The 15,595-nt window shown below is 50.3% G+C and overlaps 5 protein-coding genes and 1 non-coding gene across 6 annotated transcripts; 2 read left to right on the top strand and 4 right to left on the bottom strand.

The window, feature by feature from the left end:
• Positions 1 to 619: 619 nt before the first annotated feature.
• On the top strand, positions 620 to 2,011 carry PSV08DRAFT_373840 (uncharacterized protein; the record flags this gene model as incomplete). Its single annotated transcript, XM_014224972.1, has 7 exons — positions 620 to 772; positions 822 to 908; positions 962 to 981; positions 1,033 to 1,183; positions 1,247 to 1,419; positions 1,485 to 1,703; positions 1,783 to 2,011. The coding sequence occupies 7 exons, from the start codon at positions 620 to 622 to the stop codon at positions 2,009 to 2,011; spliced, it is 1,032 nt and encodes a 343-aa protein (XP_014080447.1).
• A 416-nt stretch (positions 2,012 to 2,427) lies between these two features.
• On the bottom strand, positions 2,428 to 4,163 carry PSV08DRAFT_365209 (uncharacterized protein; the record flags this gene model as incomplete). The annotated part of the gene is made up of 5 exons (XM_014224971.1): positions 2,428 to 3,241; positions 3,293 to 3,410; positions 3,463 to 3,609; positions 3,664 to 3,916; positions 3,966 to 4,163. 5 exons carry the CDS (start codon positions 4,161 to 4,163, stop codon positions 2,428 to 2,430), a joined length of 1,530 nt encoding a protein of 509 aa, XP_014080446.1.
• Positions 4,164 to 7,372: 3,209 nt separating this feature from the next.
• On the top strand, positions 7,373 to 7,456 carry PSV08DRAFT_t62. The gene has a single exon. It is a non-coding gene; the product is annotated as a tRNA-Arg (tRNA).
• Positions 7,457 to 9,028: 1,572 nt separating this feature from the next.
• On the bottom strand, positions 9,029 to 9,775 carry PSV08DRAFT_250903 (uncharacterized protein; the record flags this gene model as incomplete). The annotated part of the gene is made up of 1 exon (XM_014224970.1): positions 9,029 to 9,775. The coding sequence occupies one exon, from the start codon at positions 9,773 to 9,775 to the stop codon at positions 9,029 to 9,031; it is 747 nt and encodes a 248-aa protein (XP_014080445.1).
• A 612-nt stretch (positions 9,776 to 10,387) lies between these two features.
• Positions 10,388 to 11,697, bottom strand: PSV08DRAFT_208644 (ribonuclease H-like domain-containing protein). The gene is made up of 2 exons (XM_014224969.1): positions 11,423 to 11,697; positions 10,388 to 11,371 (listed from the first exon to the last, which is right to left on the bottom strand). Exons 1-2 carry the CDS (start codon positions 11,637 to 11,639, stop codon positions 10,557 to 10,559), a joined length of 1,032 nt encoding a protein of 343 aa, XP_014080444.1. The 5' UTR covers positions 11,640 to 11,697; the 3' UTR covers positions 10,388 to 10,556.
• A 168-nt stretch (positions 11,698 to 11,865) lies between these two features.
• On the bottom strand, positions 11,866 to 13,267 carry PSV08DRAFT_365206 (uncharacterized protein; the record flags this gene model as incomplete). The annotated part of the gene is made up of 3 exons (XM_066093088.1): positions 11,866 to 12,392; positions 12,446 to 12,787; positions 12,841 to 13,267. The coding sequence occupies 3 exons, from the start codon at positions 13,265 to 13,267 to the stop codon at positions 12,085 to 12,087; spliced, it is 1,077 nt and encodes a 358-aa protein (XP_065948175.1). The 3' UTR covers positions 11,866 to 12,084.
• Positions 13,268 to 15,595: the final 2,328 nt, after the last annotated feature.

Raw genomic sequence — 15,595 nt, 5'->3', positions numbered from 1 at the left:
TCCTTTGATTGAATACCATATAGGTGGGGCGTCCTCCGCCCTTCCAGTGTTCAGTACAACTGCCGAAGCAAAGTCAATACATGTACCACTAGATGAATGCTGATCGTCAAGAATGGCTAAATATGATGAAATACTCAATAAAAGTGGAAATTGTCAGCATGGATCAAAGCTGGTTTCTGATTGACAGCCGCGAGTACATTGTACCAAACAGGAGTGTTGGAAGTTCAAGACCTGGTTACCTATCCGAGGCTGATCAGGAGACCTAAACGCCCAGCACGGTAGATTGGCATGCCAAATAAACTGCACTTGGCTTGAAAAGATGGCAAAATGTAACACGGGTAGCCGGGGCCATCGGAGAATGCATTATACAATGATGACTGCCTTCTCCACGTGGGAAGTCGAGGGCTATTTTCATCTTGCAATTAAATACTGTGCAGTACTGCCACATTAGTTCCAGAGAGAATCGTTAAAACACAACCTACATAATTGAAATTGCCGTATTGGGACTTTGTAGCCTTCCATAACTCAATTGGACTTTGCAAGGTTTCTTTCGGCGACAAAGAGCTGCTCTTCGTACATTTCTGATATTCAGGTCGAAACCGTCTCATTTCCGGCCAATATGAGGTTGTATGGCGCTACAACTCTTGCACTTGCTGCTCCTGTAACAGCGCTGCTACGTTTTCCCTGTGCCCAACTAGTCATCGATAGACTAGACCCGCTGGTCACGCCCGGTCAAGCTCCCTCTCCGCATCTTCACCAAATTCTCGGAGGAGTACAAAACTCATCGTCATTTGTGACTGAACAAGACTAAGCGTGCATAGGATTCCTTCAACATAACCATGGATCCGGAGAAAGACATGCCAGGCGAGTCAACTTGCACATCTTGCCAATTCAGCGAGGACTTCTCAGTGAGTAAACTTGCAAAATGCTCTTCCAAAATCTCCCACTAAACTCTATGCAGAACTACTGGACAGCTGTTCTGTAAGAACTACAATCAAACTTCTAGCAAGCCCCTAACACGAAATACCATAGATACTTCAAAGCCAGAAACGGGACATACAAGCGGGTGCCCCAAATTCCGAACTCGGGCTTCAACGGCGTCAACGGAGGAATGACAGTATACTACATGCAAGACGGTCTCTATAACTTCCAGCAAACATCAAAGGTTCAGGCTTTCCAGCCGGTATGTCAAGGTCTCAGGTGTCGCGTCTTTGTTAGGCGCATCTTCATCGACTGACAAGACCAGGGCTTCCGTATGTTCATCGGGGACGTCAACGCGCGCTCCAAGCAAGAAGCTGAACGTTTCAGACAGCTAACATTTACCTGTCTCGACCATATCGACACCCGCGATCCACAAACCCTAGATTTCCCAGATAAACCGTGTAAGACTGGTATCATGACAGCTGTTCGCTTCCCTACGTAAGGAGACCCTTGCACCCCTGATATGTTCCTCAACCCGCATTCTTTACTAATGACGATGTTAGCTGCTGGGATGGCAAAAACCTCGATTCCCCAGACCACATGGCGCACATGGCGTATCCCGAACACGGGACCTTTGAGTCCGGCGGACCTTGTCCAGCCAGCCATCCCGTCCGAATGAGCCAGCTCTTCTACGAAGTGGTCTGGGATACCAGTGCGTTCAACGACTTGGCTGAATGGCCCGAGGACGGTAGTCAACCATTTGTCTGGAGCTTTGGCGATAGGTAAGCTGTTTCTTTTCTTCAACTCGCGACCCAAAATACTCTCTAGCGTACATTTCTGATCATATACGTGGCGAAATAGAACTGGCTTTGCGAACCACGGCGACTATGTCTTCGGCTGGAAAGGCGACGCGCTACAGCGAGCTCTCGACTCGCCCTGCTATGTCAATTGTCCCACGCTCAAGACACAAGATGCAGCTGCCATGAACAAATGCACCGTACCGCGCGTAGTCAACGAAGATATTGATGGTTGGGTTACCGAGCTACCCGGTGGCTACCAGGCGCAGTACATCAAGAAACGCTGGACCTGATTGCTTCAACTTCTTCACTGAGTTTTCGGTCACGGGTGCACACGAGCGAGAAACTGTCTCTTAGAGAATGAGAAAATGTAATTCTGATTCTTCTTCGTTCTAATACTAAATATTTGGGCGCTAATGATATAATAAGGGGGGTTGTATAAGAATGGTAATAGGAGATATTCGCGTGAATGAGTAGGGCTCTAATATGTTGGCGCTTCTGCACATAGTAAGGAAAAATGTTCCGATGATGTCGATTCTGGCGTTGACAAAGGAAAACAAGGGAATGCATTTATCGCACGTAAGTCACCCTCGCTTGGGTGTTGGGTCGCTGTCCGCTTTCGCTAATCGCATGGAGTGTTTTGCGGACCAGACTGTGTCTTCTAGAAAGAACTGACGCATGTCTCAAACCCGTCTTCTTTCTCAACTTGTTAATACCTAGGGCTGTATACATGCCTCACGTCGTCTTCCAGGAATATGGTCGGGAATCCTCCGCTTCTTCTCTCTTCGTCAGAAACAACACGAATCTCTTGGTTTTCATCGCCCGCACTGCTCCCACTCCCTGAATCTCTCCCAGAGCACATATTAAATTCGTCCAACTCCTTTGGACCAACTGACATCCTGTTCGTGCTCTCTTGCGAGTTGCTGAACTCAGGCGATGATGCATGAGAGTAGTATGTGAATCCACTTAGTTGCGACCAATCACTTGCTCTGCGCGTGTCAACCGTATATGTCGTTGATCCGGAGAAGCGTGAAGGCGGGAATGGTTTTCTCAGTTTGCGCGTCGATCGGGTGGAGGGAGTTTCGATGTCGAAATCCAGGTTCGATTCGTCGTCGTGAAACCGCGTAAGACCGGGGTGGGTGTAACTTGCGGGGAAATATGCAGTGTTAGGGCGATACATGATTGTTTTGCCAGAGTATCGGCTGTTGCGTTGCTTTGATTCGGAGGAGGCGCTGGGCTCGGCATTGAAGATGGAGTCGACATCGCCATGGGATACATGGATAGCGCTTCCCGCTACAGGGCCGGAGATTTTGGGGGGAGAGCGCCGAGTTGGGGGCTCTGTTGTTGGTGTTTTGATGGCTCCACCAAGAGGTATCAAGGTACCAAGATTCACGGCTATCATGGCTGTTGTAAGTTCGACAGTGCCCCAGGTCATGAACGACAAGTCGTATTTGCCTCGATCCCCTACTTCAGCCCAGGAAACAACGACCATTCGGCTTCGAATTATGGCAATAGCGCATGAACTATAGAGATATTAGCCAAACTGAACATACTCTGAGAGGAATTGGACGTACAAAAGCGCCAACACAGTTGTTAGTGCGAGGTATACTTTGACACCAATTTTGAAAGATGAGCCGAAGATGTTAGGGACCGCGAGTACAACCAGTAAGAGACTGGAAGCTGCATTAGTTACTGATATGAAGCGTCAGTACAGTTTCGCTAGGATAAAGAGCGCGTCCCCTACTGTAATTTGCCATAGCCCAATGCTGAGATTCAATTTGCGTCATGCATTTTGCGTTCCCACCGTATGAGAAATCCCAAGCTGCGACAAGGGGCATACAATGAATGAGAATTGAAATAAACCATTCAAGTGTGTGCCAAAATATCAAGACTATTCACGTTAGCTTGACGCCTTTCCGTCTCTCTTCTTACTGCGGAAACTTACACATGATTCCAATGATTAGGACTCCGCGGCAAATGTATACATAGGCGTGGAATCTGGAGTTGGATACCGGCAAGAGTGTGAAGGCGGCTGATAGTTTTACTAGCCCAAGCCCGAAGATATAGACTGATTTTAGTGCCCAGATCCATGGACCCAACCGTTCGCTTTCAACTAGAGACGCAGTGTCTCGATCTTCTCGTCCTAGACCCAGCTCCACTAATCCAGTAAATGTAACAAAAACACCTACTGCGCACAGCTGCCGAGATGTCAGTTGTGTAGTGCTTGTGTCGTTCGTCTTGACATACCGCAGCCAGAAACATGAGTCCATCATCAAAGCCAAATGAGTGAAGTAGCCTTGCGCGTGTGAACACCCTTAACGAGTAGATGACGAGCGCGATCAAGACGAGTATGACAACGATAGCAAGGTGAATAGGTCCCTGGTCATGGGCGAGTGAAGCATGAGGCAGTACTGAAGGAGAGACCGCACTTGCATCCCCACCCATGGTGTGATGAGAATGTAGTGGTGTACTGACGTTTGCTCGAGGTTATGCAGCTTGACCAAAGAGACTGCAGAAGAGGAGGAATGTCGAAACAAATGTTTGAAGAGAAGAAAGGAGTGTGTGGATGTGGAGTTGGAGTGGAGGGATCAGGGTATCTAGAGGAGGGTATCTCATAAGACGGATACAACATGGCGTTTAAACCCCCAGTAATACTGCGTAGTTACGCATGGTTCACAGCTCCTCATCGGCATCCCTAGAATGAACCAGGGGCAGCATATGCACGGTGCGGGCCATACAAGTGCTCGGCGTCTGCCTGTAAGGTACGCGAGTGGGGGAGCTGGATGCTAGCTTTGGGCGTATAATACTTGTCCCTGGTCTACGGGGTCGTTAGCGTCCCAAAGAGCCACATCAACATGGCACCAGTGGTGCTGGATGCTGGCATGAGATTGGCCACGGAGTCTCCCCATACTTTTAGCAGTTGCGTGCTTTTCTACAGGGCTCGCATTGATCCCAGCACCCTGTAGGTAGCTTTTTCCGAACCAAGACAGGCGATGTGCTTTTTTTTGACACTACTGCAGGTCCACTTCTCCAAGTCCGTCCTCACGATAGCATAGATTTTGGTCAGGATGATAGCCATATTCATACGCCTTGAACACGGCGGAAGCTTTCAACTCGTTGAAAGGCGTGCTTATGCATCTGCCACACCACACCTTTCCGCCGATACGGATGGTGGCTTGGGGGCTTGAGCCAGGAGATATTGTAGGATGCGCCCAAAAGAAGAATCGAAAAAGAACAGATAGGTTTGTGTATCTGGAGCGTACGCGGAGGGAGGCTCATTTCCCCCCCTGGAAAGGTGGTCGAGCAACGCTTTGCTTTTCCTCGCGATCGGCAGGCTAACGAACAGGTATCCTTCCGAATTTCCAACATTATGGTGATATGCAGAACGTAAGAGACCCGGGTGAAGTTCCCGGTTCATTTCAAGCACCCATGATACGTTTGTTGCAGTTCGGCCGTTGTCGTCTGGTATGTGTCGGCAGTCGGACAAGGTGGGAATCGACGCTCGCAAAATAGCGCGCTGCGATGAAACACGCTTCTGGAAAAAGTAATGTGCACACTTGCCTGTACCTGTCACGTATCTCGATCCATCTAAACTAGTTTTGCCATCTGCCGCGGGGAAGTCGATATATGGGCATCGTGGCTTACGCTTTTCCTTTGACAGATTGAGAATACGGCGGTGGGGAAGTCCTCAAAGGCTCCTCTTGGCACGCTACTAGTACGTACGTACGTCGGCTCAACAACGCGTGCTCTCGAGCCATCTCACTTCAATAACGACGTAGTCTATGGGACTAAACACTTGGGAGCATACGATGATCCCGAAACCCTACGTTATTTCCGTAGCTGCCACGGCTGATGTCTCTTGGTAGAGCCGGATATCAGAACCGCGACTACGAGATCCTTCATTTGGCCCCTTGAGTAACAGAGAGCGGCTGACATGGCTGTCTGTGGAAATGACTACCTTTGTGGGACTGTGGAGAAACGATATTGTCACACAAGCCATGCGGACAATTTTGAAGTATTGAGAACACGAGCCGGGTGGCGTGCTGGAACAGCTCTCGAATGTCTCACAAAGACGGGAACTGTCGAGTCAGTCGGGGTATTTTCGAGCGAGCACCATGCTTTCTTTTCAGTTGCGGTACCTTAAACTTGCCGGAAGATGGGTACATACCGCAAGACATGGCGCCGGCTGCTGTCATCCTTGATATTGCACCAAGCTGCCCTGTGGTGGCGACATGCACGCCTAACCCTTCGCGGCCATCCCTCTTGGGTTCTGATCTTCCTTTCGTTGTACCACTGGGCCAAGATATGTCGCTTGGATTTTAGTGCCGCGTATGCAAAGATGGTAGCGACGACGAATGGTACGGGTCGCTCCACATGCAAATCGCGCTACTAATGCAAGGCTGCAGGCATCTTCATCTGAGTTACCAGGCTTGTTCCTAATGCACCTGCCGTACGACAAACACGCGGTAATGATCGGGGCTAAGAAGCATGGTGGTGATGAGGCATCGAATGTATGATCTACAAGTTCAAGAGGCTTGGTTTTATCAGGTGCCGATAATTGCAAATTCAGATCGGTGTCAGAGTCCCAGAGACGATGCGAATGACTATGGCAGCCGAAGCAGCGCCTTTTGCTACATCAGTGATCTCATCACAACTATAAACTCGTTCGTGTCGATTACATACTTCATCACTTAGAGTAAGTACCATAGTGGGCAGAGAGTTCAGGAAGTACATAGTGCCGCTTATCACTTAGCAATCTTGAAACCAGTAAATTGATTTTGAACCAAAGTATTTTGAACCAAAGTATTTTGGTTGCTCATTTGGTAAAGGAAATTCGTCGGAGAGATTCATGAAACAGCACCACCGTTGATAATAAGGTTAATCCTTACGTACAGTGCCGAGCAAGCGTACCCGACCCTATCTGCGATAGGCCGAACATGATTGGGAATTACTCTTCTACTGAACCAGTACCAAGCTCTCTCTCTATCTGCGTATCATTCAATATCACCGACAAAGGCACGGCTGCAGTTACTGCATTTGGGTAGACTCGAGTTGTGTATTGTATGACGAGAAGTTCTATTCAAGTATCAACTCTTGTCTCCGCGGCTTTCACCTCCGATCCTTGAGCTTCAACTAGGTAATGATGGAATCAATAGTCTTGCACCATTTATCCATTGCAAAAACGTAAATCACTACTCGGACTAACTGCGTGGCCGATGTTGGAATTATTTTTTTCGATATGATTGACATGAGACACATCTCCTAGCTACGGGTAAACGCACTTGCAGGTATCAATTCATCATGTATCGTCTTTGAGAAAAAGGTCATCACTTATCCTGGGAATATTTTACTCTCCTAGAAAATCAGCAAAAAAACTATGATTTTGGTAGAAAGGACAAAGACCAAGAAATTGAAATGTTAGGGATGCTCCACTACACATTCGCCTTGTGAAATCCCGGATTTCGGAAAGTTTCGGCCCCTCCCTAGCCACAGTGGGACATGATAATTTTTTCAAACGGACACCCCACTATGGTTCCCTCTTCCCAAAGTTAAATTTCAAAAATATCTCCGCTCTTCACCTCAATTTCAATTTTCATGGTGGATATATTGATTTCAACTTCAATGCTCTCCATCAAATTACTAAGCAATCACTTGGCCTAATGGCCCAATGGCAAGGCGCTTGACTACGATTCACATCCGAAATCAAGAGATTCCAGGTTCGACCCCTGGTTAGGTCACATTGGTAGTAATACCTTTCAGCATCGGTGGTTTAGTGGTAAAATTAGCCGTTGCCATCTCTCCTCGAGAACAGTTTCGGCTAGCCCCGGGTTCGGTAAGTTCCACATTCAGCCTAGAATTCGAATCTTGTGCCTAACATTCAATTAGATTCCCGGCCGATGCAACTATTCTTTTTTTGACCTTTTCGAGTGTTTGTGTTGTTTGGGGGTCGTTCTTTTTGGAGAAGTGGAGTCTCTAGCTAGAGAGCAACTGCTATAGCCATTCACTCATACCCTAGTATAGCTAGGTGCCGGCTTTGCGAGAACTTCGAATCCTGTAACGAGAATGCGAGATTCACATAACACAATGCTCAATGGGTTTTTGAATGCCATCCTTTACTGTACTGTCTTGTCGCACACCTCGGGGGAAGATCAAGCAAGGATTGTACAAAATGGTCGAAACCCGTCAGCAAGCAGTTTATAACTTTGACCAGAATTTAACTAACGTGTCGCATGAAAGGTTTGAAAAATAGCAGCGCTGAGTGTTATTCGATGAGACGTAGAGCTGGGCCAAGAATTTGTCTGCATGCAGTTCGTTCTCAGCAAGTTATATCTCACAGAAACGATTTCATCTGTGACCAGCATTGCAGATGATAACGAAAAAAGGCAGGGAGTTCAAACTGTGCAAGCATCATTACGCATATGTCGTGTCCTGCACGCACCGAAGACATTACCTCCAGTCTTCTTACTATCTCTGACATCTACACACCTTTACTACATGGCGCAGGCAAAAACCAACACACTCCGACAACCTCGAAAGAACATACCGTCAAAGTCCCAAGAGACAAAACACCCATTTGCGCGGGAAGAATAACAAAACTCACTCCCACTCCCTCCGCGGGTTACACAGCAAAACAAGGGAAGTTTCCCCAACCATTTTGCTCCCCCGCCGCTTCTATTATCACCCACGCACTCAAAGTTGGCAAGTCAACAATACACCCACAGATCTCACCAACCATATGCAATAATTCATCACACAGCGTCCTCCGCCCAAGCTATACAGCAGCTCAACTGATGCAGCATTGTGCACGGATTTCAACAATGTACATGGGTTGTTTCTGGCGCCCCTGAAGCCGCGACTCCGCGGGCTAGGGGAATGGGGGCAGAGATGTGTGGTGCGTGATACTTGGTGGCAGTTCTACCAACATAGAAGCAAATATTCAGTGAAATTTGGGCGAATACCAAACATTCATCGTTGGTATCGGCTTTTACTTTCTAAACTCGCTCTAACAAAACAGCATCATAGTGAGCGCAGAAGCAAGAAAAAAAAAGACATGTAGTAAAAGAAGCGGGTAAAACCGGTCTATACTGTACTTATATACACAATATCGATAGCCAACTACGAAACAAAAAGCCGTTCACAAAAAAACTTATATACAAAGATGTCTAATAGCATAAAAGGGTTGTGGTGTCGTAAAAAGCCGCATCTATCATAGCAAAGCTCAACTCGTGTAAACATCAGCAATAAAGCGATGAGGGGGTGAATGAAGCAAAACACACACACACACACACACAAACAACTACATCGCTTCATCACCATTGCTTTCTCGGGGGAAAAGATAAGACTGTTTTGAGCTGCGCGATTCGCATGCTGGCTTCCGATTCTGCGTCGCTTAGAGGTGGGGACGGGTGGAGTAGCGAGGAGCCCTTGCGTAGAAGAGTTTTTGGGCTGTTCTCGAAACAAGGGTGGTATTGTGGCGGCGGTTGGATGTCTGTTGGTGGAGCGTCTGCGTGTAATATCGCTGGCCCTATGATTGGGGAGGAAGGATGCAACAGGGTTGATCCGCGTCTTCGTTGTGGTCGCTGAATCTCTACACCTTCTTCGGCCGTGTAATCCAGTCTTGTCGTCTTACTTCTGTTGCGACCCATCTGTATGCTGGCTCGCGGTTCAGAATGACCCATGGCAGCATCCATCGATGTTCTGCGTAGTAACTCTTCCTTGAGACTCGGTTTCCAGCCTGGCCGCCGCTTCGCCGAGCCATATTGGTGCAATGCGGTTGTACGCTGGCTGTAGCGTGATCTTGGCTCGATGACAACTGTTTTAGGAGAGAGCGGTGGCGAAGGCGGATACGGGTCCCAATCGCTGTCTTCGTCTTCGGAAAGTAGGAAACATCGATGCGACGGGATGTTGCTGTCTCGTTTGCTGGGTAGGGTGGAATGACTGCCTTCTCCCCGTGCAGCAACACCACCCCTTCGTCCGCCTTCGCAAATCTGCATCGCTACACTATCATTTTGTGTGCGGTGGTAAGTTGTGGGTTCGTTGCTTCTTGATCGAGACATTTTCGTATGCTGCCTATCTGTCGCACTCGTATGGATCCAGGATGTGTGATTGTCGCGAGCTCTACTGCACCATGTCATGGCAATATTTAGACGGCGATACTGTAAAAAAAAGGTGGCACAGTCGTTAAAATCCAATCGCAGCGTCACAAGGTTTTGTGCAAGGTGGGAAGAAGGTACGAAAATGGCGGCTGCCTGTTGATTGTTTGTAGCGACGTAATTACAGACCCGAACGAGAAGTGAAGAGCGTTTATGTATGACTAGTTTTTTCTGCATCCGGCCCAGTGGCTGCTGTAAGGCCAGCGTCAACACTAATAGGTGCACGCCTGGACTCTGTGCAGAATGAGACGCATAGACGTAAAGCACACGCAGACACGGAAATGGTCCCAACAAGGGGTATGTGCTGAAGCGCACTATTTGGTTTGGCTCGCATCGGATTGTTGACATAAGCGCCATAAAGGGCCTTGTCAGCAAATGCGGCTTTACTTCAAGGGCGCGGGCTGCGCTTGGACTCGTCGTGGGTTGACTGGTTCTGACTATGTGCATGTGAGCGTGTGACGTTGGATAACCCACCTTGTTGGTGGCCGGTGCAAATCTCTCAACGGACCGACGAAGACGCCCGGGTATTCTACCCAGACGACAAGTGTAGACCAGCCTTACGCACAGAGTCAAGATGTGTCCGAGAAAGTAATTTCCATGGTCGTGTTCAACAAGTGTCGTGTGCTTCGCCGCTTTCGGTAGCAATGCTGTTTGCGCAAGGATGCCTTGCGTTACCTAAAGGCAATCAAAACACTTCCATCTCTTCCGTCACGCGCTTTCCAAACCAGTCTACAAGTTCATTGCTGATTGCCTCGTTTTTTCCGTTGAAGAAGTCCGTCATTCGCATATCATTCCCATCGTCTTCCGCCGGCCAGTCGATGCTGACATCGGCCTTTTTCCCCTCAAGCATTTCCTTGGCTGTGCCCCAGGAAAAGCGAGTCTCGTTACCCCAGCCAAAGAGGGGATCCATGTTCTGCTTCATCCATGCTGAGGTGCGCGCGTCTCCCGGATACCCTGATCCCCACGCGGCTTGGACTTGCGCCCCATCTTCGGCTTCTGGATCGGTGCGGCTGTGATAGGGCTCATAGCACACATCTAGTGCAGCATCGCGCGTAACCTTGGCGCAGACCGAGGCTGCGCTCACGACTGGATATAGACTGTCGGCTTTCTTTGCGACTGTGATGCTAATGGTTGGCCATATTCTCTCCAGCTTCTTCTGGTATATTTCGGGCTTGCCGATTGTATCAATGTAAATCTCCTTGACGTTGACCCCCTTGACCAGGACCTCTTTGATCAAATCAATCGTCGCATCCATAGCTTGGGCGTTCAAGTTGTACACGGATGGTTGTAGCATGTGTGCAGAGATGTCTTGTGCAGACAATAACCGCGTTGCCCACCCGCCGGCTTTGTAGAGATCGGTGCCTTGGGTGCAGAGCGTGCGCATGAGATCAGACCGGACATCGGCCTTGAGCACCTTGGAGTCATCAAAGTGGTGGGTATCGGCGAGGAGGGAGTGGTGTAGTTCGATTGGTAAGTAGAAGAGGGCATATACCATAGGGCCTGGATTGCGTCAGTCACAGTCATCATCTTAGACGGGTGGAGTAACGGTACCCAATACGGGGCCTCTTCCTGCTTCGTCGACACCCAAGACAACCTCTCGTGCCATGTCATCTGCAATCTGCTTGGGTATGGGTGAGAAATGCGAGTAAGACCGGCCACCCAGAAGTTGCGGCTTGGAAATTGACGGAGCCATGAAGACGTCCGAGGGCGGCGTCTCGTCCTCAATGTCCTGTGTGTCCATGTGGACGTCATCCTGTGCTTCTGCCATGGTGGTGGTGAATCAATGCGACTGGGAAATGGCGGTTGAGACTTTGTTGGCTCAATGTGGAAGCAAAAGTGACTTGTTGGCGGAGAACGCGACGCGTCCGTCTCGGTGTTTTGTTGCGCGATCCACCGAGCCACTAGGAGTACGTAGGCGTGTGAATGGTACCGCAGCACGGCAGAAGTACGGCAAGCACCCACACACACCTCATGCGTACACGGCACGTTGCATGCAGTCTTCGACACTTTTTCCTCAAACCTACTGAAAGCGGCATCTCAGCGTCGGCCAGTCTTGTCCGTGTCACCACACAAGGGCCTTGCCGCACGAGTGCCGCCGAAAGCTACATGTCTTGTCCCTAGAGTGGTAACTATGGCGGTCGTATCATACCCTACCAACCCATGCATAGTGTGTGTGTGCAAGACGCCCCAGCTGAAACATAAAGTACCCTTGATTACTGCAGGTCATTGTTGATCAACTTGCTAACACTGTTCCTGATGCTCTCTTGTAGCCAATTCGGCAATCCTCTGACGTAAGTTATTTTACTTATATCGCTTGGCAACATGACCTGTCCACCACTACAGCTCATGATGCTCTTGACAATTGAGTCTGCGACAACAGTCGGCTCAGTGATAGAGGCGCCGCGCTTCTTAAGCTCGTCCTCGACGGGTGCAATCAGAGGCGTGCGCACCCAATTAGGGTGGATCGACGTGGTAAGCACATTCGGGCTGTTGTACTGATGCCTGAGTTCTTGGTTGAGCGCTACTCACAGGTCAGCTTATTGCAGCATAGGAGAACAAGGACAGAGGACGGACATTCGTGGAAGCTTAAAATCGCTGCCTTGGTCGCTGTGTAATCGGCCATACCAGCGACGCCGACAAAGCTCGCCGCACTCGCAACTGTCACAATGTGACCCTTGTTATGCTGAAGCATATCCGGTAGGAACGCCTTGGTAGTGTACCAGTTGCTGAGTACATTGACGTCAAAGATCCTCCGGAGATCATCATCAGAGGTGTTCAAGATGGTATGGGGTACAAAAATGCCTGCATTGTTGACAAGAATCGTAGGCGCGCCTAGAGTCGCTTTGATCTTTTCTGCAGTCGAATAGACGGCATTGGGATTAGTAATGTCGCAAGCAAAGAATGTGACGTTTGCGACTAGTAAAATTAGCATATGAAACACGTGGTAGTAGTGTAAGGGTAAGACTTGCCGCTCTGCAGGCTCGGGGGTAGCTGGCGAATGTCCAGGATAGCAACTCGTACATTGTTGTTGATCAATTTCTTAACCACAAGCTCCCCGATTCCAGAGCACCCTCCAGTAACGACAGCAACCTCGCGGTTCCAGTTCCACCTTGCCTTGTCACTTCGGAGTCTTCCAGAATTCAGAGCTACGTGGTTCAGCTGTTTATTCAGAACCTTTGCTGCTCCCAACGCAAGACACACTTTCAATGCCTTTACAATCCGCGCATATTGTGTTGGATCTCGAAGAGCTGGGATCCTAGTGGTGAGCTGGCGACGGAGTTGCAGAGGGCCCTTTGTCAGTATCCACAAGAGAGCGGTGGTCACAATGGGATTGAGCGCAACGCGCCTGGCAGATGTCGCGACAAGGCTGACCAAGTTTTGTAGTGCCGCCGACATGACTGTGGAGCATGCAGATGATGGGTGGGGTTTGGCTATGGGCCCTATGTGGATATATAGTGGCAGCCACTGGCACTCACTTTCAAATGACAAGAGCAGTGCGGATCCGGCTGCATCAAGAGGGGGTAAGGTAACACGCGAATGTCAAGCCTGATTCGACCGGCTCTTCCGTGTGCGTCAAGAAAAGACCTCGGCTTTGCTTATACGAGCGCTCACCGTTCAGCTGAAGAGTCTGTATTACCTTCATGCATAGTTGTTCTGCAGCATGTACGTGGGCTCTGTCAACGTTTATCAAGTGTCAATGCAGAGAAGAAGTGCTTAGCGTTTTGGGACATGGAGCAGGGAAGTGGAGGCCAATGTGTTTGCAATGCATTGGTGTGACTTGATTTGGCAGTCATGGCGAAGGTGAGATGATGGCATGTACTCGCGATATCCAGGGTTTTTGGACGTGCAAAAAGTAGACATGGAAAACGACAAAGTCGAAGTGGAAGATAGTCGTCGCTTTAGGGTGGCCTGGCGGTGACGTAATTACCACTGTCAACAATGCAACTGGCAGACTCGACCCGCAAGACAGACTCGGCATCTGCTGGAATCCATGCCACATACGGACTTCCGAATGGCACGGGTCGGCAGTAAAGCGCATCTACTCCTACCTAGTACGTTGTAAGTACGCACCCAAAAGCATGCCAGCCGCCCGGGTTGTGTTTCTTTTGGGATTGTTGGGCGGAATTGGGGCGCAACGCTATGCGCCTGCTCTGCGACTACAGCTATGCATGCACACGGCCATGTACGGTGCCATGACTGGCACCCTGCATCAATCCCGAAGACCGTGTGCACTGGGCCTCTGGTGTAGAGCAAATGGGAATGGAAGCCGCGCCGGTGTGTGCGTATACAAGTGTGTACATGCCATGTGCTGTGTGGATGTAGGGTGTGTATGGTCGAGACAAGTACCGATGACTGGGAACCGGGCCCGATTGGTCCGTGGCTAGCTCGGCCGCACGCGGGGCAGTCGACTACACTACTCTACTACGAGCCACTCGACCAGAACGTCCCGCCAGTCCCCGTTTGTCGACTTGATGCCATCTGCGACCGTCTCTCGCTCCCTCTCTTCCCCTCGACTGCGTTACCACTGTCAACATGGCGATAGGAGCACCGCCGCCTCGGAGTGCCTTTAGCCGGTGCCATGGATTCGAGGGTATCCCATTGTGATTGGGATATGCAAGGCGTGCGGGGAAAATGCCTGGCCCTCAGACTTGAAACGCGAGCGCAACCGGTCAAGCCCGCCTTACCGCATCGGTTGTGCTGGACGGCGGGGCGCCTCTTGTCAAAGAAGATCGACATAGTCGCAACGAGGAGCAAGATACCAATACAGATATGTGTACGTGATTGTGTACACTGGCTGGCAGAGGTCCAAGTCAGCAGCCGGCTGACGCCAGGGATCTACCTACATACGTATGTATCTATGTATTTGTGTACATGTCCAAGTATGTACACAGTATGTACAAGTACTCTACGCCGAGTAGCCCCCTCGTCGTAGCCCTGGAGTGCTAGCAAGACACTGCTCCCACGCCCCCCTCAGTCAGTCAGTCTGCCACCACTACATACTACTAGTCGTGCACGACATCTCTTCCCGTTCGAGGGCGGCATGCATCTGCATCTGTGACTGAAGCGACGGGTGCCCCGCCTGGGCTATGAGTGTGTGGAGGCTGCACTGCCCCTCATTGCGCGGATTGTATGGGCGGTCCGGCTGGCTATGAGCTACCAGATGACGTGAGGGCATGCAATGCCCACCACCCGCCGGCACCACCATCCCACGCCAGGGGCCTGGAACTCGCTCGAGGGCAGCAATCAGAAGCACGTTTGCCGCGCATATCGACGTCGGGTGGGCCGTGTGCAAAGAATGGCGAGGCTGTGGCCATCAACCCGAGCCCAAGCACCATGGCTGCCGCCCTGATACGCCGCCCAAAGACCCGCCGCCGCCGTGTCCGGCTGGGGGTTGGGGGTTGGTCGCAACGGACGGGTCGTGGTGGTGGTGGTTGGCATCAGACGCGGCGGCCACCCCCAAGCGACGCCTTGAGTGTCTGGTGCGGGATGCTACTAATAGACTACTGCTATGTAAGTATGTACTCACGGGGCGACTCTGGTGCATGCACAGGGTTTGCGGGAACTGGAGGGTCCCAAACTTCTACCGGGCACAGGACGCAACCAGCAGCAGAAGCGCAACGTATGCGGAATCCCATCCAACACTAGCTGCGCGCCACAGTCCCCTGATGGACCCTGACCTTGACCTTGACCTGCGAAGCCGACGCTCCACATATGTGCTTGCTT

Source organism: Bipolaris maydis (assembly GCF_028858645.1).
Source record: "Bipolaris maydis strain C4 unplaced genomic scaffold PSV08scaffold_14, whole genome shotgun sequence".
Classification (NCBI taxonomy): Eukaryota; Fungi; Ascomycota; class Dothideomycetes; order Pleosporales; family Pleosporaceae; genus Bipolaris; species Bipolaris maydis.
Note: the sequence above shows the minus strand (reverse complement) of the source record. Positions and strands in the feature narration are given on the sequence as shown.